Raw genomic sequence first — 19,959 nt, 5'->3', positions numbered from 1 at the left:
TGGGTTTCACTCTAGAACAGGGGAGCAATGCCCCAACATGCGACTGCAAATGCACCTGCACTGCTTGGCAGCACAAGAGCTACAGGGCACAGGCCTGCTCCCTGAGCAGCCCCTAACCCAGAGGCTCTGTTGGGGTCCCCTGGAGCTGCATCACCCCAGCTAAGGGACAGGAAAAGAGGGATTTCAGTAGCTCCCAGAACAAGCCTGATCCTGCAGGGCTCCTTCCCAGCGTCCTACCTGCAGAGGTGGCACCTGCGCCTTGCTCTGATCCCAGGCTCCTTTATCTCACCCCTTCCAAACAACAAGCTCTGAGCTCACTTCAGACCTCATGTGTTTCTAGAGCCAAGTGCTAACAGCTCCCACCGATGCTGTAATCCATACCCCACCTCCAGGTCCAAGCCTCTGGAATTCCTCCTGTATTTGCAGCATTTCCTCTCCAACAAATCCCTCTGAAAACCAAGGCTGCCTTTCAGCTGCCAAGGCAGGAGAAGAGCTTGAACAAGCAAGAAAGTGGCTGGGACTCCCTTTGACATTCCCACTGTGTGGATTCCCTCCACCTTTTTTACTGATGTCATCTCCCTGTAGCAAGTCTAACTGCACTCAGGATCCCTGCACGATGGGAAGCAGTCTTCAGGGCAGCAGGAATAACAACAGGCTGCTGACCCTCCCTGCTTCTAGATCCTGGCCACAAGGGTCTCCTTCCACAGAGGGATGGAGTACTAGGGAATGCCCACATGGGCTTAGCACTCTCTCCTCCCTGTCCTGTCCCTCTCCTTTATGTGGCTGGTGTCACCCTACTTCATTTGCTACAACCTGAGCAGCACATTCTCTTTGCAGCAGGCTTTGCTGTTGGCATTTCAAGGCCTGTCAGAGGGGAGACTGAGATGAGCTCTGAGGCAGAAGCTCTTCCCTGTGAGGGTGCTGAGGCGCTGGCACAGGGTGCCCAGAGAAGCTGTGGCTGCCCCATCCCTGGCAGTGCTCAAGGCCAGGTTGGACACAGGGGCTTGGAGCAAGCTGCTCCAGTGGAGGGGGTCCCTGCCAACGGCAGGGGTTGGGGCTGGAGGAGCTTTAAGGTCCCTTCAACCCAAACCAGTCTGTGGTTCCATGACAAGGTACATACATCACTGCAAAAAATCAACTGAATGCTGCACTCCAGGGCACTGTTCAGTTCCCATCATGTGGACACTGACCCTCTGTGAGGCTCCCATTCAGTTCCACACCACAAAACCCAAAGTGCTGCATGGGCACAGCTCCAATAAAAGTCAGAAACTGACAAAAATGTTTAATATTAGTTTTGAAGGAAAAGTGACCGGATTTGCTTAGATGAGGAAATAACAACCACGTGTGTGCAGTGAGCTCCCCCCCATCAGCCTGTGGCTGTGGCTCTCCCCACCGAGGCCCATGTGAAGAAGCCTCCCCATTGCTGCTCTCTCAGCGTGTGACAATGCAAACTCACTTGGGACACAGAACACAACTGGAGCTGGCGTATGGAGGTCACGCTCTGAGCTGCTTTAGGCTGCTGCTCTCAAGCCACGGCACGTATCAGCAGAACTGTAAGAGAAGGGAGTTTAAACCTTCATTAGAAAGCCTCACTGCCAAAGGGAGCTCTGGGGCATGCAATGTGCTGCACACAAGACAGGGATGCAGGGGATGTCTTGTTTCTGAAGCTGCGATTCTGCAGAGGCAGGGCTCAGCCCCTGGAGTAGGGACCAAACTGCTTTTCCCAGCCATTGCTCTTTGGCATTTGAAGCCTCAATGTCATCACCACCATCCCTCAGGGGTAACGGGAGCATGAGAAGCACTGTGAGGTTGCTCATGGAAGAAGGGATGTGAGGAGGGAGACAGGGAATGTGAGCCTTGACCCAGCTCTGCAGAGATGGGATGAACCCAGGAGCCTCTATGCTGGGAAGGAAAGATCACTTTGCTAGTGCTTGGCAAATACCTCTGAGGGCAGCCAAGTATCTGCAGATCGTGGTGCAGCCACCCAACACCCCCAGTGCCAGCAACAGCCTTGGTGTGATACCTTCCAGCGATTCCCACACTCGTTGCACACGACGAAGGTGGTCATGGGCTCATCCGAGCTGCGGGTCTGCACCTGGGTGGGGGGCACAAAGGAAATGAGAGGCAAGCAATCACCATCACCCCATTGGGGTCACACTGTCAGATCAATGAGACCCTGAGGCTTGGGACAGCAAAATGAGCCTCCCTTTAAGATGAGTCTGGTTATGCTTTACACCTCTATGCACACCTCATGGCCCCTCTCTAGCCTGACACTACCCAGAGGGATGCGTTGTGGGGCAGCAGATATCCCTGCTCATCCCCTCTGCTGCCCATTCTCTGTGGGTGGCTCTAGGCATGAACAAACCCACTGCAAATCCCTCCCTGTGCTGCCCTGGGAAGGGAGGCAGCGAGACCACGAACCCCTCAGCCCATCAAACACATGCTCAGCAGCAACCCATAACAGCAGCACTCGAGCCATTCCCCGCTTACAGACCAGTCCTGTGTCCTGGCCTCACAGGAGCATGCTCTGGGTTACCAGGTCCTGGACATTCCCAGGCTCATTTGTATTGGAGCCATGCAGGAACTCTGCTATTTAACCCAGATGTGGCTGCTGCCTCTGCCCAGCCCTTGCCAGAAACACATACTTTGCTAAAGATGAGATTTTCAGGGCATTTGAATACCACAAGGCAGATCCACACTGGAAATGCTGGCACTCCCTGTGCAAGTCAGGCAGCAGAACTGTGCTGAGGGGTAATTATGAGCTATGTGTGTAATTACCCACTCTGCAAGAGTCACTATTTGCATGATGCACATTAAGCAAGTTTTGCAAGCAGGCTGGATGGCTGAACTCTGGAATTCTCACCCAATGCTCCTGCCTGGCTTCCAGTGCTTCCATAAACACCACTTCATCCACTTGGAACATAGAGCTCAGTCACAAGACAGTGATTTTATTAATAGAAATACAGAAAACTGAATTTTCTATTTAAAAGACACTGCTGTCACCTGCCTAATTCCAGGCAGTTGCACTCCAGTCCAATACAGGAGGAGACCGAGTCCCATGTGCTGCTGAGGTGAGATATTCCAGGCACTGCTTCCAACTGATTTACTCAATACAGGGCAAGGCTGTCAGATGCAAAACCACTCCTGAGCCAAGGGAAATCCCTGGTCAGCTGCCTGGCTCTCATCTGCTCTTGCACATCAGGTCCAAGCACACACAGTTTGTGCACACCCACTCGGTAGCGATCGTGTGGTTGCTGGTGCATTTTTGGGTCTCTGCACATTCTAATGCACTGACTCATGGCAAAGGCACATTTATCTCCAGATGCCTGGCAAGAACATGGGAATGGAAAGCACTGGTAATGCATAAGCCCTCCAGCAGCTGCCCATTGAGAAGGAAAATCCCCTTTACCTGCTCACAGCACTGCTTTGGTTGCTCCTTGTTTGATTTTTAACTAAGTTGGGATTTGTCTTCTCTACAGCCTTCATTTGCTCTTTTAATACCATCAACACACTAGGTTTCTGCAGCCTCTCACCCACACTCCCCACTCCTTCGAATCAACACATTCCCAGCACCTGCTTTCAAGGAGCTGCACAGCTTCTGAAAGCTTCCTTAGCGCTGCTCTTGTACAGAGAGCCAAAAGAAGCTACACAAGCTCCAAGGAAACACGTGCAGAAACCACTGTGCAAAAGCAGGACATTTAGAGAGCTTTAAGCACACAAAAGGGTTCTCTCCACCAGTAGCAAAGTCTGTGCTGTCATGGAGCAATAAGAGCTCACGACTGTGATGGATCACATCCTGTGCAGGGGTCAGTGTGGAAGCTGCAGGAGCAGGAAGACCAACCTGGGTGTAGGTGCAGTTCTTCTTCTTGCACTTGCCACAGGTGAAGAGGTCAGTCTGTGTCCCTCCTGTCTTGGCCATCTGATGCTCCCGGATCGCTTCTTTGGTCATGGCTTTCCTGATCTCTTTCAGCTCATTACTGGCCATTTCCTTTCAAAAGAAAGGAGCAATATTAAGCCCATCTGTCCAGTTTTACCTCCACACCCACCACAGTGCAAAGAGTCAACAGGACAGGGTGGCCTAACAGATGGGTATTGACAGAAAGCCTTTCAGTCCTGCTGTTTGGTTCATACCTAGGCCCCTGTGCTGATCTGAAGGCCCAGACTGCTCCCCACATTGCAAACCCCAGTGCTATTCCCTCCCTATGCACTTGGCAACAGCAGAGCATCCCCTGTAAGCAGTAAACCTGCTCCTCAAGCTTCCTCACCTCCGAGGTCATCACTGCGATCTGCTCAGGGGTGATGGCCCCACACAGCACGTTCTTCTTCAGCTCAGGGTTTTTGGAGTCCTTCAGGTTGGAGATGCGGCTCCTCACTCGGTTCTTGTACTTCATGTCGGTGTTCTTGACATCCTGGTATATGCGTACAGGGCAGTTAAGGACTCTGCAATCAACCCAGAGGTCTCCAAGCACCTTCTACACCACTCATGAGTGGCAAAAGAGTGTTACCTGCTGCCACAGCACAGATGAGGGCGCTGGCACCCAACAGCAGTGTCTGCTCTGGGAGGTTAGTGATGGATTTGGGAGCAGGGTAACGCAATCCCAGATTCAGGGCTTTCAATTCTGGCTTTTTCACTGTGCTGGAAGGAATCTGTTTTCAGTTACACTCAGGCTCCTCAACCTGCTCTTCCTCAGTATCATAGCCACAAAACCCTCCACTAAGAGGGTCCATGGTCCCCAAACCAAGCAAACTCCTGACTTATCTCAAATCACCACAAACCTGACCCTCACTGCTCCATCCTTCCCATTGCTTGGTCTCTATCAGCACATTCTCCTCAACATGAGGCGCAGGGAAGCTGCATGTACTTGAAAGCAGAGGTGAGCAGGAAGTAGGCTGCTGATGGGAAGGACAAGCTGGGCATTCCAGATCATTATGGCGTGAACAGGAAGGAAACAACCACATCCATCACACCAGGAAGGGGTGTGCCCTGAGCTCCCAGCACTACACTGATGGCTCCTTAGTGAGCCAGGACTCAACCAAGCAGAGACAGAATCAGAACTACAACAAGCAGAGTTGCAGCAGAACATTTATGCAGAGGCAAACTGTCCCATTTCTCCTCCAAGCACATTCATTTCATGGCCTGGAGGCATGCAGGCCCTTGAGGAAGCCCTGTGCAGTAAGGATATATTCTTCAATCTGGGCTGCTATGTGCTCACAGTCAGCACCAATGGCAACATAGTCATCTGGAAGAAAGAGAAACATGAGGTGAGTGCCTTCCAACAAGGCAAAGGGTCCCCAGGCTCAGCATTTCTGAGATACAAACCTAGAGAGCTTTCTATTTGGATGTAGATGCTCTTTGCATCAAATGGCCTTTGCTCTACCTACCCTCCAACCCTTCTGCAAAGGGAAGTGATGAAAATAGACCAGTCCAACCAGTCTGTGCCTTCTGCCTCTCTAGATGGACTGCACCAGACAAACCTAACAAGAACCTTGGCCCCAGAACATAGTTTCCCAGTATATTCTCGGAGCAGTTGAAATCAAACATACACAGGCAGGAACTGAGTCTCATCAGATACTTGTGTCAATGAGAAGTTGCTCTACTCAGACCAATAATCTGCCAGGGAACAAAAGCATGCAGCATTGGAATCAAGCCTTCACTCTCTTCTCACTTCAGGACTCTGCCCTCCCTCTTCTTTCATCCACCAACTAAACACCATCACAGAGTGTAGCAACCAGTGCCATAAAGTAAGGACCATAAGCAGAACAGAACTGAGCTTAGTGAAAGACTCAAGTGGACTCATTTCCAGACTCCATATGGAAAAGGGTTTTTCTAAGAGGTATACGAAGTATTTAATGCAGCATAAACACATGCACAGGAAGGCTGGAAGTAAAGACTTGAACTTCTCCATCTGCTGTCTACATTCCTTGGCTCCAAATGAATAAAACTCTACAGGGCTTAGACCCCAGTTTTCCAAAGGGATCTGCAATGTGGAGACAAGCATGTGTTCAGCTTGAGGTGTTTCAAATCTGCCTGTCAGAGATGCTGAGCACCTACAGTTGCCTTTCATTTTAGAGGTCACAGACTGAGTGCAAGAGAGACCTGTTCTACCCCAGATCCACAGAGGACCAGAGCATTTAAGAGGCTCCAGTGTGTAAAGGGAGGGAGGGAGCCTAAGAGCAGACAGTGACTGGGGTAAGCACTGTTACCAACAGTTTCCATCTACTGAGTTATAGCTCCACTTTGTGCCCAAGGGTAAGCAGAGATGACAGCTTTGCTTTACAGACAAGACAGAGAGCTAGAAAGGGAAGCAAATACCTGCACGCCTGAAGATTAAACTGGCCAGACCACCCCAGGCTGCAGAGCATAACCCCATGCTCTTAGCATCCATTACCTGACACAGTGCTGAGCCTCTGGCTCAAACCAAGTCCCTGTAGAAGTGTCTAAGGGATGTGTGGAAAAGGGGTGACCAGTGGAGCTGCTGGTAGTAACCCCTTGACAAGAGCATATCTATAGGTACTGACCTACACACAGAATGCACCAGGAGCTGTGAAGCACTTCAAGCAATGCAGGAATTGCCTCCCCAGCACTTACCATCAGCCTGCAGAGCTGCTGTCAGCATCTCCCTGCACTTGTTGCGGACAGCATCGCAGGTGACGGGCGCCGGGGGGAAGGTGGTGATTTTGGGGGTGGTCGGAGTCTTCGGAGGCTCCTGCCTTTTGTTGGAGCTAAAAGAGAAACGTCACCTGTCAGAATGGCTCAGTTCAGGGCACTGAGAGCAGAGGAGGGATCAGCAGGGCTGTGGCCAAGCATCCTGTTAATCACAACACAAAACCAGTCAGAGGAAAGCAGTGCAGACACGCACCCGAATCAGCACAATACAGCAACCAACACCATCGACCCAGCCACGAGCTCTCCTGTGACTCTGCTGGCTGTAAAGGGAGGGTTTAATCCATGCCAACCAACTTGCCATTCACCCACACAACTGCACCACTGGGCACGAAGTGAAAATGCTACAAAGCCATTGGACACCATCAGTAATTCAAATGCACTCAGGACTTGCTGTGACCATCTCGGTCTGGTAGCGCAGTGCAGAGTCATGGCACATTAATCCTCTTATTTCACAGGACACCAAGTCCATAACTGCTCTCAGCAGAAAGGGAGCAGAAGCCACCAATAAAGTGAATCTCAAGTGGTTCCACATCTCGCATCTTTTGCTGCCAAGATGTCAGCAAGAAGAAAGAGCTCAACACATCAGTGCTCCAGCCCTCTGTCGCCGACAAGGGGTGCAGGATGCTGCCTTCTGAAGCAGAAAGCAGAGAAGCCTAAAGAAGGAGCTGCAATGCCAAGGAAGAGAAAGAAAAAGGCACCTTCAGCTCCAATATTAAATCATAATCCATAAGAGGATCTTTTTCCTGTAACCTGGACAAGACTCTGATTACTCACCTCAGAAGAGCACCTCTGCAAGCCACACAGAGCTTGCACAAGACTGAAATACTGGTTCCCTCATAAAGGTAGCTTCATTTCCACTTGCAAGCAATCACAGGCACAGACAAGGGAATGCAAACACTTGCCTGCCGTGGCTGACTCAGGTCATCTGCCAGGGGAGACTGGAGGCACAGAATGAGCACCCAGACCTGCCGCCTGCACCATCACAGGGTGACAAATCACTGCACAGGCTGGGCTTGCACGCACTGTGCGTGCTGGAGAGGAGCTTCACTGAGCTGTTCAGCTGATGCTACACCCACAGTGCTGGGCATCTTTGCCCATAAAGCCTAACATCTGCAAGGAGAGTTAGTTAGCCCTGCAAACACTGATGTGGGCTATTATGATTCCCAGATGATTTTGTAGAGCTCTTCCCCTCCACCTTAAATCAGCAAAACAGCAATTTTTTCAGCAGACATTGCTCCAGCTTTGGTGTTTGGGTCATAAAATGCAGTGTATTTATGGCCAATGCCTGGTAGCATTAATGCAGTAAAAGAAAGAGAAACCCTGGTATTTCACCCTTGCCATTCTGGCAACACATCCTTGAAGATCCAAGTGGTTTGACAGTTGCTCTTCAGCTGGGTCATTACCACCAGCTCTCTGCCAGCAAAAAGAAATGTTATGACCAGGCACTTCCACTTCACTGTCCTGGAAGGGATTAGGCAGGCCCCCAATAAAACTGTGCTAAGCTGGAAACCTTCCGAATCTGTGGCTGCACAGACTGAGCCAGGCAAGTCCAGGGATTTATCCTGGGACACCCTGCTGCTGAGTTCAGATCCAGTTTGGCTCTGCAGTGCCTTAAAGCCTGTAGATCATAATTAGAGCTACTGGATTTCCACAGTTCAAAACCTCGCCAGACCTTTTTAAGCAGCATCCACCAGTGCACCTCCAGCAAGCTGTCCATGTCAAGCCAGAGCAGATTCATTTCTTGCTCAGATGAAATAGATACACTCTGAGAGGGATTACATTGCAAGCTTAGTGTGGATCTTTGACCAGCAGCCGAATAAAATCCTTTTTACCAGCTTGTTTTACTGGTCAGCACTGCAGGATGCTATTAAGGAACACATTTGTGGCCAAACAGCTCAAAACACTCATTAGGATTTACACTGCACATGTTAAAGACAAGCATCTTAGCTTGCAAGTAAATTAGACCATGAGCTTCTCCCATCTGGGATGTGCAAAGCACCACCAGGCACTTTTGTACCTAGGGAGCTGCTGTGTACAGATCACAGGCAGTACACATGGGGCATACATAGCAAAGCATCCACAACTCGAATAGCTCTGCTTAAAATCACAGCTGATCACGTTGCATAAAACAGCCTGGAAAAATAAGACTTCCCAAAGGAAAAAGGCAAAAAGCCTCAAAACCATACCTACAATAAAGGGAAAGGCTGAAGGAACTGAAGTGCTTTACAGCAGGGAAGTCCTGAAATACTGGAAAACTTGGGATGGAGATTTCCACTCTCTAGAGGTGGGGAAAAAAGCTAAAGATGCATGGTTATCCCACTGCTGTTAGCTGAAAAGTAAAGACATTCACCCATATACACAGTCTATGTGCCCTGAGATGACAACAGACTTTCAGCCATTCCAAAGACTGCACAGAAAGTCTGTTCAGCTTTTAAAGTTAGTTTGTAATTAGAAGAGCTGTGAAAGAGCTCAAACACACCTAAAAGACTCGTATGTTCCTTGTGGTTCACACTGCTGCTGTTAAACAGGAGAAAGAGCTTGTAAATCCATCCAGGCAACAAAAGCTCATACATAAAAAAGGCCATGCTGGAACAAATGGTGACAAAGCAACAGCCAGGGACTGCACTGGAAGGAAGTCCCACAGAAGAGCTGAATTCAGGCCACAGACCCAAGACCTCCTCATAAAAGCAGTTTAGAGAACCCTGGAAGAGGAAAAGCTCATGCTGCCAGAGACACAGCAATATTAGACACAGCCCATTAAAGTGTACTACACTAATGGGCTAAGATACTACAGCACAGCAGAATATGCTTTGGATTACAGTAATGCAGCAATGTGAGTTCCCAGGTGCCAGCTCCACGCTGGCTGGCTCCAAACCCTCAGGTCTTGCAGCTCTCTAGTCACTACAGAGGGATTTTCTACATCTGTGCTCCAGAAAGCAAGGCAAGCTTCAGGCCAAGGGTTGTTCAAGTTTCTCCGACAGAGGAGAAGAGCAAGGCCCAGCCAAAATCCATCAGACTAAGTGGCTGAAATACTGACTACAAGCTGATCTCTTTGGTGTCTCGAGAGCAGCCTCATCTGAACCAGCTTATCGCGCACTGAGCAGCTAGTCAGCCTCTCTCCATCACAGCCTGTGCTTCCAAGAACAAAGACTTTTCACTGCTAATAAATCCTCTTTTTGTCAAGGCAGATTAGTAGTTTATTTTGCAGCCCTGGAGCATTCCAGTCTCTAAAGAGAGCCTGGCTCAAGCTGACCTCAGGAGCTGGCCACTTCTGTTGGTCTATGCTACACTAATCCATTTGCTTCTGTTTATCCTTCCCAGCCAAGGGCACACTTTGCCACTCAGAAGATGGAGGCTGAATATGTATGGAAAGCATCAAGGAGAAAAAACCCTGCAGTATCTGCAGCACATCAAGGCACAGGGGAGCATTAATGACAAGCCACAAAGCTCCACATACCCCATAGTAACTGACAAAGCAAGGAGCCACAGCAGGGGTTTGCCTCTACCTGCAGCCAGGATGCTATTCCAAGTGAAATGATGAGTCTCAGCCTTCAAACCAGATGTCCTAACAGGCCCAGCTTGTTTTGCTCATCAAGTGTCTACTGCAGCGTGCCCAGGGAATGTCTCACACTTCCTTCCCCTTAGGGTCTGCATTCCACAAGGTCAAGTTTCCAAAGGTTGAAACAGAAGCTTCCCTGTTTCTTTGACCTCATTCCTGGCTTGAGCAGTACCAGCCAAGTTCTTGCCTTCTCCTTTCCCCATCAGCAACAGCCAACAGGAATTCCAAACAGGCTTCTGCCCTTATCCTGGAGGATAATCTGCCTCCTTTACCAGTAAGCTGGGATGTGTCAAGGACAAAGGAATGGCTCACTATAGTGATGTATTAATCCCATCCACCACTTGAAATTGCAAAGCCCCAAAATCATCTTCATTCTAAGGAGGTCAAAGTTAGAAATAAGCAAAAATAGATGAAAATGCAAAAGAAAGAACAGAGGAATTTACTACAAGATCCACACATAACAGCAGAAAAATACAGAACAAGAAGTGAGTAAAATCACAGCACTCACTAAAGCCACCCTATTTTGTAGATGTATATTTCTGCATTACACTATTAAAGACACCACACATCATCTCTGAGCAAGTCTTCACTTGTGGTGTTTCTGACCAGGAATTTGATGACACAAAATTCACAACTCACATACCTAAGAGTAAAAATCAATGCAAGATACCTTAAGCAAGCTCACATTCTCTAACCAAACCCTCTGTGGTTACAGGGAAGCATTACCTTTGGTCTCTTGAGTTACCAGTCTCCTTCGAGGAGGATGTTGGCAAGGACAGGCCCTTCTTTTTCTCCTCACTTTTATCCTCAGAAGCATCTGGATTCAGAAGAGAAATGGATGCTGAAGGGTTCAGTATTGGCCTTTATATGCTACAACCCTGCACCCACTAATCAATGTCTTAGCCCTACACAGCATTGGCCTAAAGCAAGTTATCACTCTCCAAAAAGAATCAGGGGAAAGAACACCTTTACAGTCTTCAGTGCTTTCCAACAGAGCTTTTGCTTGTCTCCAAATAGAAACTGATTGAAACCAAAGCTTTCCTCACTAAACTGAGGAGCAATCACCTTCCCTGCCTCAGACACAGGCTCCTCAGAAGACAAGCCTCAGCACAAAAGCCTCAGAGACACCCTGGCTGCAGAGCACTGATTACATCAAGTTCTCTAAAGCAAGCAGCATTTCCAGCCAACACCACCTGATGGGCCAGCATGGGCTGGTCCTTCTGGGAATACAGCTTCTGCTGTTTCCCAAGTGCTGCTGAAAGCCAATAGCACAACCCTGGAGAGGGCTTTCATTAGGCTGTAGAACAAGCCTGACCCAGAGGTGAAGTGTCTCAGCCTGGCCAACACCCATCATGTGGAAGTGACAGTCCCAGCCAGGGCAGGAAAAGTGCTTCTAACATACATTTAGCCTCTCAAAGGAGGAGCCCTGGGGTGCAAAGCAGAGTCAAGCACAGTTCATTTTGCCTCAAACACTACATTGTTCTTGCTCTTTCCACATAGAGCTGCCCCAAAAGATCTGTTCAAATAGGAGCATTTTAATCTCACATTGAGATGCTCTGCCACCAATACAGACTGGGAGACACAGGGTGGAGCAGGACACAGGTAGACCTGCCCCTCTAACCTCAGCACTGCAGATGTCTCATTCTTCTACCACAAAGGAAACCAATAAACCCATATTTGCAATCCCTCCCTCTGGGATGCTGACATTAGTCTGTGCTGTATCAGCTTGAAGATCCCTCAGACAGAACTGCAAGCTCCTGCTCATGGCATCCATCACCATGAAAGCCTCCCCAGCAGGCAGCAGTCCATGTGAACTTCTCCACAAGGTGTTAAACTAAAGTCCTTCTACAACTCATCACCCAAATGCATTCCAGCATTTCTTTCCAAGCTGTTGCACAAGGCAGACAGCACACCCTGTATTAACGACACGCAGCACAGAAGCTGGGGCAGAGGGTTCAGAACACAGATAAATAATGCTACTACTTATTATATGGGTAAGTACATGCAGTCCTGAAGCTTTCAATGCTTTTTCAAGGATGAGCTAGCTCAACAGGAGCTACTAGAAGAATCCATGGTAGATCTGAAAGCCAGAGGGTGCAATTGTAAAGGCTGGTTTGCCAGAATATTCTTTTCAGATCCAGAGATGAATGGATCCCAGAAACCCAGTCTGCAGCTGAAGGCAGCTCCTTCCCAAGTCAAATATGACAGGAACATGCCGATTTCCTTACCTAGGAGTTTCTTCCAAGATTTGATGAGGGATTTGGCAAGAGAGATCACTTCTTCATCTGTGCTCTGCTTCCTCAGTGCATTCACCGACATCCCAATGCGGGTGGACTGCAAGTGAACATTCATATGAATCACTCCAAGCCAGATTTGTTATTTGTTACTAACCCAAACCAGAAACAAGCACGAGGAAGTCAAAGCAATGACCAAGATATGAAGTATCCAAGGACCTGCACAATGATTATCTCTTCTTGTTAGAGTGAGATGACACTCCAGCTCAAACTATCCAAAAGCAGACATACACTCACCCACAAACACCTTCTCTACAGGTCTGGAAGTGACATTCAACCTTGAGTAAAAAGACTCAGGATGTATATCTTAACCTCTGTACTGTAATTGTGCTCACCCTCCCCATTGTCCTAAATATTACCATCACAAAGACTTAAAGAACTTCTCCCATGATTGCCCTCTGTGGTTGCTACTTCAATCCGGTCTTTCCTCTTCTTGAAGCCTAAGACAGGAGCAGTTGCCCACACCTGCCTCATTAGCTACACACTGTGGCACAGAGCTATGCAACTGCCACTCCGAACCCCAGGTTCAGTACTATTTTCTGTATTTAACATTTACTTTGATGCTTTCAGTGAGGCAAGAAGCAAGAATAAATCTGTTACATTTATTAAGACACTTTGAGCTCATCCAGATGCAGATATCAGCTTTTGACCCTGTGCAACTCACCTGCAGCAAGTCCAAAGTCATAGGCATACTTTTCAGTTCTTTCAGTAAATCCATTGCACCATCCTGGAGAGGAAAAGAGAAACTCAATGAGTGCCTCAGCTGTTGGTAAAGAGATAATGGGAATAAATTCAGAAAGCTGAATCTGAAGGGAAAACCACCAGCACTCTGTGGGGGTTGCTGTTCTGGACAGACAGGAGATCCTACAATTTGAAGGCACCTGAGATATTAGAATAGGCAAAACAGGAGAGCACTGGATCTCTACAGGTCTTTGCTGGTGTATGGAACAACTGCAGCATTAGCTTACTGTCCTTACCTGGCAAGTACTGGCTCACAAGAACATCCTGGCATAGTTGCAAGAGCTTCAGTCACCCACCTACAGCCCAGAATCACTGTCCAGAGCTCAAAGTATCCTCTTGGAACATGAATCTTAGTGTAGCTGTTTCCTAGTTTTCATATTAATACCCCACTCTGCTCAGGACTATTGCTGATACCAGGAGCAAAGCCATCAAGCAGTGATGCTGAACAGCAGGTCACTTGAACTCATTATATGAGGTTTCCTTGCATCAGTTCTGCATTCCAGAACCTGGATCTAGGAAAAAAAAAGCTGGCTAGGCAATATGTAGGTACCTAAAATTGACAGCCACTCAGAAATGGCAGGCATCACAGCCTGCAGTCTGCCTGTCTATTCAGCTGGCTCTTGCCTCCCATTCCCTTCTATCAAACAAGGCCTTCTAGTGTTCCTATTTAAGAGCTCATTTAAAACACCAACCACTCCAAGCCCATTGGCAGCACAAGGCCTACAGAGCCCAACCTTGTGGGGAAGAGAAGCAGCCTGCACGGACCCTGTCCTGGGATCCCATCCTCCCTGCCTTCCCCATTCATTGCAGGAAGCCATCCAGCTGCCAAGTGCCACCCTACAGAACAGATGCTGAGAAAGCCAAAGCAGAGTCAAAGCTGTCAGCGTGCACAAAAGCAACACACACCAGCATAAACCACACGTTACCATACCCAGAACGAGCAGCTTCCCACTCGGGCAGCTTCACACCTTCCCGTTCCTCCTGCAGCCACAAGGACTCCATTAAATCCAGCCCTTAACATACAAAATGACCTGGTGGTTCCTGTCTCCGTTATCAGAAAGGGAGTCACTTGGCACACTGGCAGCAAATGGGGATCCATGCAAAAACTAGAGCAACAAAGAGGTACTCCAGGCAACCATCCTGCAGGAAGAGTTAGCAAATTAGCTGATGTACAACACACACACGCTACGGCTCAGTACCACACCAGTGCCAGCCCAGAGGAAGCACTGCAGACTGCTCTGAAGAAGCTGCCTCTTTCCCAATGAAGCTTGGAAGCAAATTCAGCAAAAGTTGCTCCTTTCCTATTTCAGCAATGGCGTTGAAAGCCTACCATCACCGGGAACAGACACCGCAGGCTGTGGTTTAGCCCAAACACACTCTCCTGGGCCGTTAGAGCTACACAAGCACCAGTGCTCACCCCATCCACCGCTGGCAGAGCCGGTTTGGCATTCCAAAGTTCACATGACGACCGCAGCCAGCATCCCATCCCCCAAACACCACATTCCCTAACCCCATCCCTCCTGCTCCCCACTGCCATGCCCCAGCCCCAGCTGTACAGCAGGCCACCATCACAAACCCTCATCACCCAGCTCGCTGCCTTAGCGCTCATGATGCGGCTGGTACTTGTATGAGCACCATCAGACATATCCCATTAGGCAGGGAAACACTTCCTAATGCCCCCCCCCAGGCAGTTTCTCCCCCTGTGAGACCCCCGGTGTGCAGACAGCAGCGAGGCCAGCCCTCCATGCTCAAACACACAGGGGAGTGAGCAGAAGTGGTGCTTGTATAGGACAGGGATGCAGGAGGCAAGTACAGAAGCACGGGGGCTCTCCCTAAGGGCACACAGCAGGGCTCCAAGGGCAGTGCGGGGAGGGATGTGCAAGGAATCCTCCTTCCCAATGGCTCCCAACTCAAAGGCTGAGGACGCTCCAAGGAGGGGAGCACCCCAGCAGGAGCAGGATGAGCCCTAAGGGTGCCGAGATGCGGGGAGGAAGGGTTCCCATAGCACCACAGGGGACCATGGAGCCGCCCCCCTATAACGGCCGGTGGGTGGAACCCGCAGCACCGCAACGGATGGGGAACGGACATGGGGCCTGTCCCCCGGTGCCGCCCCGTTTGGGAGAGGGAACCGCATCTCGATAGAGGAGGGGGCTTCTGCTCTATCGCGATAGCGACAGTGGGGGGGGGTGCCCCCAGAACGAGGCCCCAAAAATGAGGGCTGGGGAAGGAGGAGACCCCCTCACAACGGGCGCGGAGGGAGAAGCAGGGGGTCCGCAGCGAGGACGGGGGCCCCGCGGAGATGGATGCTGCAGCCGCCAGCCCCGGGTGAAGGGGAGGCCGCCCACCCGAGGCGTGCGGCGGGGGCCCGGCCGCCGCCACTCACCGCGCTCTTCTTGGCCACCATCTTGTCCAGCCGCCGGGCGATGCGAACGATCTCCTCCTCCCCGCCCATGGCGCCGCTGCCCGCGGCCGCCGGTCCCGGCCGGGACTTGGGGGAGCTGTCGGTGCCTGCCCGGTGCCCACCACAACCCCCGGTGCCTCAGGCAGAGCGGGCGACGCGCAAGGCACGACGGGACTTGTAGTCCTCCGGGCGCCAGCCAGCCTCTTCGTCACAGGGCAGGGGACTACAACTCCCAGCGTGCCCCGCGCTCACCCCGGGGCACTGTGGGGGCTGTAGTCCGAGCCCCCCCCCCCCAACCTCAGGCCCTGCAGCGGAGCGCGGTCCCCATGGCTCCCCCCCCAAAGCCGTAGGGACACACCGGCTGTGGGGCAGCCCGGGCCGTCCCCTTCTTCAGCCAGGCCGAGCTGCCCCGTCCCGCAGGGCTCCATCACCCCAAAGGGCTCCAGGGTGGGCTCCAAGAGGGATGCTGAGCACTGCAGCACTGGCCCCTAGAGCCCAGCCCTTTATAAACTGCCCAGCCCCTGACACAGCTGAGCCCCATTTGGCCGCCTGCAGCAGCCGCAGGTGAGCGGGTCCCTATGGAGCCCAGAGCACTGCCTCAAAGGCAGCTGGAACTGGGTGTTTGATCAGCGTTGGAGTCGCTTTTCCATCCTTGAGCACCGCAAGGGCATCACCCGTGGTTGCAGCCCTGCATCGGGTGACCCTTAAGCGCTGTGGTTATCCCCACTACACTAACACGCGGTGATTGCAATGGGTCCAGTGTGGACTTGGGGGTACCTGAGAGAAGGATGGGATGGAGCGGGGCTGGATGCTTTAGGGGTGCCCAGGCGCGGAGCCCCCCTGTAGGTGGCACTCGTACGCTGTGCGAGCGCCCCGCGTCCTCCGGGGACCTGCGGTGGGACTCTGGATATTGTTGTTCCCTCCAGCTGGTTCCTGGCAGCGGGAGAACTTCCATGGCCTCCTCCCGGCCCTGCCTGCGCTGGTAAAGAGCGGCCGCATCCTGCCCCGGCGCGGCTGCAGCGCAGGGGGAGGCAGAGGATGCGCTGCTGTGTGGCCTTCAGGCTGCACCGCCAGGGTTGCCTGTGCTCAGCTCCATCCATGCGGTGACTGAGTCACTGAGGACAGAGTTTAAGCTTATCCAGCACACAAAGGTGGGGAGCGTTGCTAAACCTCTACTGTGGTTGTCCCCCAAACCCACCCATTCGGCACCTTTGCAGCAGCTCACATAGAGGTGGACATACCCCTTGAGCGAGACCTGCTTCCCCAGATGTGTGAGACGCGTTTCGGTTCATCCCCAAACCAGCAGAGGTGGCCCCAGACCAAACCTGAGCTCCAGACCCTCTCCTTGCCATGGTGCTTGGAGCTACCTTGAAACTTCTTGGCTTGGCCCCATGTTTGCAAACGCAATTCCCTCCAACCCGGCGTCTGGAGCCTCTGCAGCATCTGGAAAGCCTCCATCCCTTGGCAGGGGCTGGCTGGGAAGCGAGGGGATGCCATTTCGCAGGGGCAGGGCCCACCTCTGTGAGGGCAGGAGGGAACAAGTCCCAACAAGGGCACCTATGGAGCTCCTTGGAAGCGAGACCCACGGTGTGGGGTCGGGTCACGCCGGTCCTTGGCGTCAGAGGCACACTCGAGCGGCCCTGCTGCCACTGGGGCTGCGGTTCGTGCCTCTGCAACGCCAGGATGGTTCCTGACCACAACTATGGCTGGGGACGTGCCTCAGATTCCAGAGCTTCCAGTCACCGATGCTGAGCGCCATCACCCCATTGCTCCCTGCCTCCGAGTGAGAAACCCATCACCCCATCAACACCAGCCTCACCCAGGGCCCACGATGGGCAGCGTATCCCTGAGGTATGGAATCCTTATGTACAACCCCATTGCTGCCTGCTGGGATGGGAAGCGTGCCCGTCCCCCCTGCGGGCAGCCAGCAGCATCCCCCTGCTCCTGCCAAAGGGTTAAAGAGAGCGGAGCAGGGAGGGCTCCTGCCTGACCTTGGCTGGGAAGCAGCCGCGGCGTCGCTCAGCGCGGCCCCTCGAGCGCGGAGCCGGTGGCCGGAGCGCTCCCGGAGCCTGGGTGGAGGTGGATGCGGAGGAAACTCCACCTCCGCGGGAGCAGACCTGCTATGGCAGGAATTCCCAGAGAAATTCCCGCCGTGAACTCTCCGTTACCTCTTTGGGAGAGCAGCTCCTTGAACGGGCTGAAACCAGAGCAGGGGCGAGGCTGGAGCTGGGCTTGGGGGGGGGGGAGAGATGGGGAAGGGGCTTTAGCTGACCCTGTGCACCAAGAGGCACCGTTAAAGAGGCAGAGCTTGCTGCTAAATCAAGCCCCACAAAAGCTCACCTGGTTTTCCCCCTCCCGGCTCCTGTGTTTCCCAAGTGATTCTCAGCCGATTTGAACCCGTTTGACAGCCTGGATGAGGTCAAATGAGCTTTCCTTGCTTCCAGCATCGCCAGCAGATTCAAGTCACCGTTATTCATTTGGAGACGGGCCACCAAACTGCACTCTTTGTCTCGCTCCCAACCACCAGAGGCTCAATGTGGTCCACTCTTGGAGAACAGAGAGGAGAAGCCGTCCTGGACCCAGCCTTGCCCACACACCTATCCCGAGAGCAGGGTCTCCAGGATCTCAGCCTTGGGATCAAAGCTCATAGAGAGCTTGGGATCATAGCTCATGTTGGTTGTCCCTCATAGACACACTGGGTTCTGAGCTGGTAGAGACACCCCATCCAGGGAGCATCAACCAGGAAGCAGCTGGAATACCCTGAGCCTGCATCCAATGCCATGAACGCCAGGCAGGAGATGGGAGCAGCCGCCACAGGCTTTGCCAACACTGATTTTGAGGAGGGGTTTTGGTGCATCTCCCCTCCTTTTCACCATGAACCTGCCTTGTTGGCTCTGCTGGGTGCTTTGCTTTGGGCTTGTGGCTGTCTCCATTGGCACCGCAGCCACCACAGCAGGACCTCTGTGCATCACTGGTGAGTGTGCCCATAGCACCGATGGCCAAGCCATTCCTGACCATGCTGGGGATGGTTATTCTGATGGTCAAACCATTCCTAGCGCTGGCCATGCTGGAGATGCTGATCCTGCTCTTCTTCCCAGCTCAGATTTGTGGGAGGAGGAGGAGAAATCCAGGGGAACAATCCCCTAGACATGAGCTCGTGCCAGCCACAGAATAGAAGCAGGGATGTGCCTTTTGTCCCCATCCTTGCTGCAATTGTGTCATATCCTCTGTCTCCCAGCCCTGGCACCAGGGACAGTTGACCCTGGAGGCCAAAATCCTCCATCCAACCCCATAAGAAACCCAGAGAATTTAATGCTAATGGTGACATGGCATTTCTGTCTTGCAGCCTGTCCTGTCTTCTCCTCCGAGGAGCCCCACAACCTCCCACTGCATCTGTCCTGGAGCTGCTGGTGCCTGGGGACGCTGCCATCTGGTCCTCCTGAGACAAATCCTGCACCAGGAAGGGCTGCAGCCATGGAGGGATGAAGGGGAACGTGGCCTGGACCACCCTGCATGGGAGCCCATGTGAAGCAGGGAGCATGGAAGGGAGGATGTGGAGATGTCTGTTCCTCTGGGCTCTGCTCACTGTGAGTGCCAGGGTGGGGTTTGGGACCTCCAGCTTTGCAGATGCCCTTCAAGAGGCCCTTTGGATGTTCTCTAAACCTGGCTGCTGTTCAAACTAATAATGACAGGGGCAGGAACGAGTGCTGAGCCCGTCACACGTTGTGAGATGCTCTCAGGGGGATGATGAACCAGAAGAACCGTGCCAACCAAGTGGGTCCATGCTGCCGTGCCACACCGGCCACCAGCGCTCTCTGGGGCTGGTCCCAGTGTGCGTGAGAGCGTGTGTGAGCGCTCAGGGCTCCTTTCTCTCCCCCTCTCCGTCTCCTTTTATTCTCCTCCATAAAACATAGGAAGTCGAAGCCATTCATTTTGCTATTTGTGTCTCCCTCCCCACGCCCCGGTTCCCTCCCTTGCCCCCTGCAGCCTCGCTGCTTGCCCAGCATCCTTGACCCCGAGGAGTCTGGTGTGTCTGCACTTCCCTTTTGGCCCGTGGAAAGCACCACTCTGAACTGGGGCCTTGATAAGTCTGCTGTGGGAAGGCAGGGGCTCCTGGGCTCTCACACAGGGCTTTCCCATGTAGCACTTCCTATGCTGTCCCTGCTCCATCCCCAGCTCTCCGGATGGCCGTGCCCTGCCGTGGCACCAGCTTGGTCCTCTTGTGACCTGCTCTGTGTCAAAAGGCACGGTGCATGGAGGGAGGCATCCTCCCGAGGAGGAGGATGAGGAGGATGCT

General features: G+C 52.2%; 1 protein-coding gene across 2 annotated transcripts in view; it reads right to left on the bottom strand.

Moving 5' to 3' along the window:
- Positions 1-1,251: 1,251 nt before the first annotated feature.
- Positions 1,252-19,959, bottom strand: part of TCEA2 (transcription elongation factor A2) — a 63,248-nt gene continuing 44,540 nt past the window's right edge. The window contains exons 1-11 of one of the 2 annotated variants that reach the window (XM_061441650.1): positions 15,645-15,772; positions 14,193-14,401; positions 13,185-13,247; positions 12,455-12,560; positions 10,953-11,043; positions 6,590-6,723; positions 5,184-5,240; positions 4,266-4,420; positions 3,842-3,988; positions 2,024-2,095; positions 1,252-1,551 (exon numbers count right to left, since the gene is read on the bottom strand). In XM_061441650.1, coding sequence (XP_061297634.1) covers positions 1,543-1,551; positions 2,024-2,095; positions 3,842-3,988; positions 4,266-4,420; positions 5,184-5,240; positions 6,590-6,723; positions 10,953-11,043; positions 12,455-12,560; positions 13,185-13,247; positions 14,193-14,360 — 1,002 coding nt within the window. In that variant the 5' untranslated portion in view covers positions 14,361-14,401; positions 15,645-15,772 and the 3' untranslated portion in view covers positions 1,252-1,542. Of the gene's footprint in view, positions 1,552-2,023; positions 2,096-3,841; positions 3,989-4,265; positions 4,421-5,183; positions 5,241-6,589; positions 6,724-10,952; positions 11,044-12,454; positions 12,561-13,184; positions 13,248-14,192; positions 14,402-15,644; positions 15,796-19,959 lie in introns of those variants that run through there. The other variant, XM_061441651.1, reaches the window with a different exon arrangement.

Source organism: Pezoporus flaviventris, unplaced genomic scaffold (assembly GCF_033815535.1).
Source record: "Pezoporus flaviventris isolate CSIRO_AGI_PZ_B2104156 unplaced genomic scaffold, CSIRO_AGI_Pfla_v1 ptg000213l, whole genome shotgun sequence".
Classification (NCBI taxonomy): Eukaryota; Metazoa; Chordata; class Aves; order Psittaciformes; family Psittacidae; genus Pezoporus; species Pezoporus flaviventris.
Note: the sequence above shows the minus strand (reverse complement) of the source record. Positions and strands in the feature narration are given on the sequence as shown.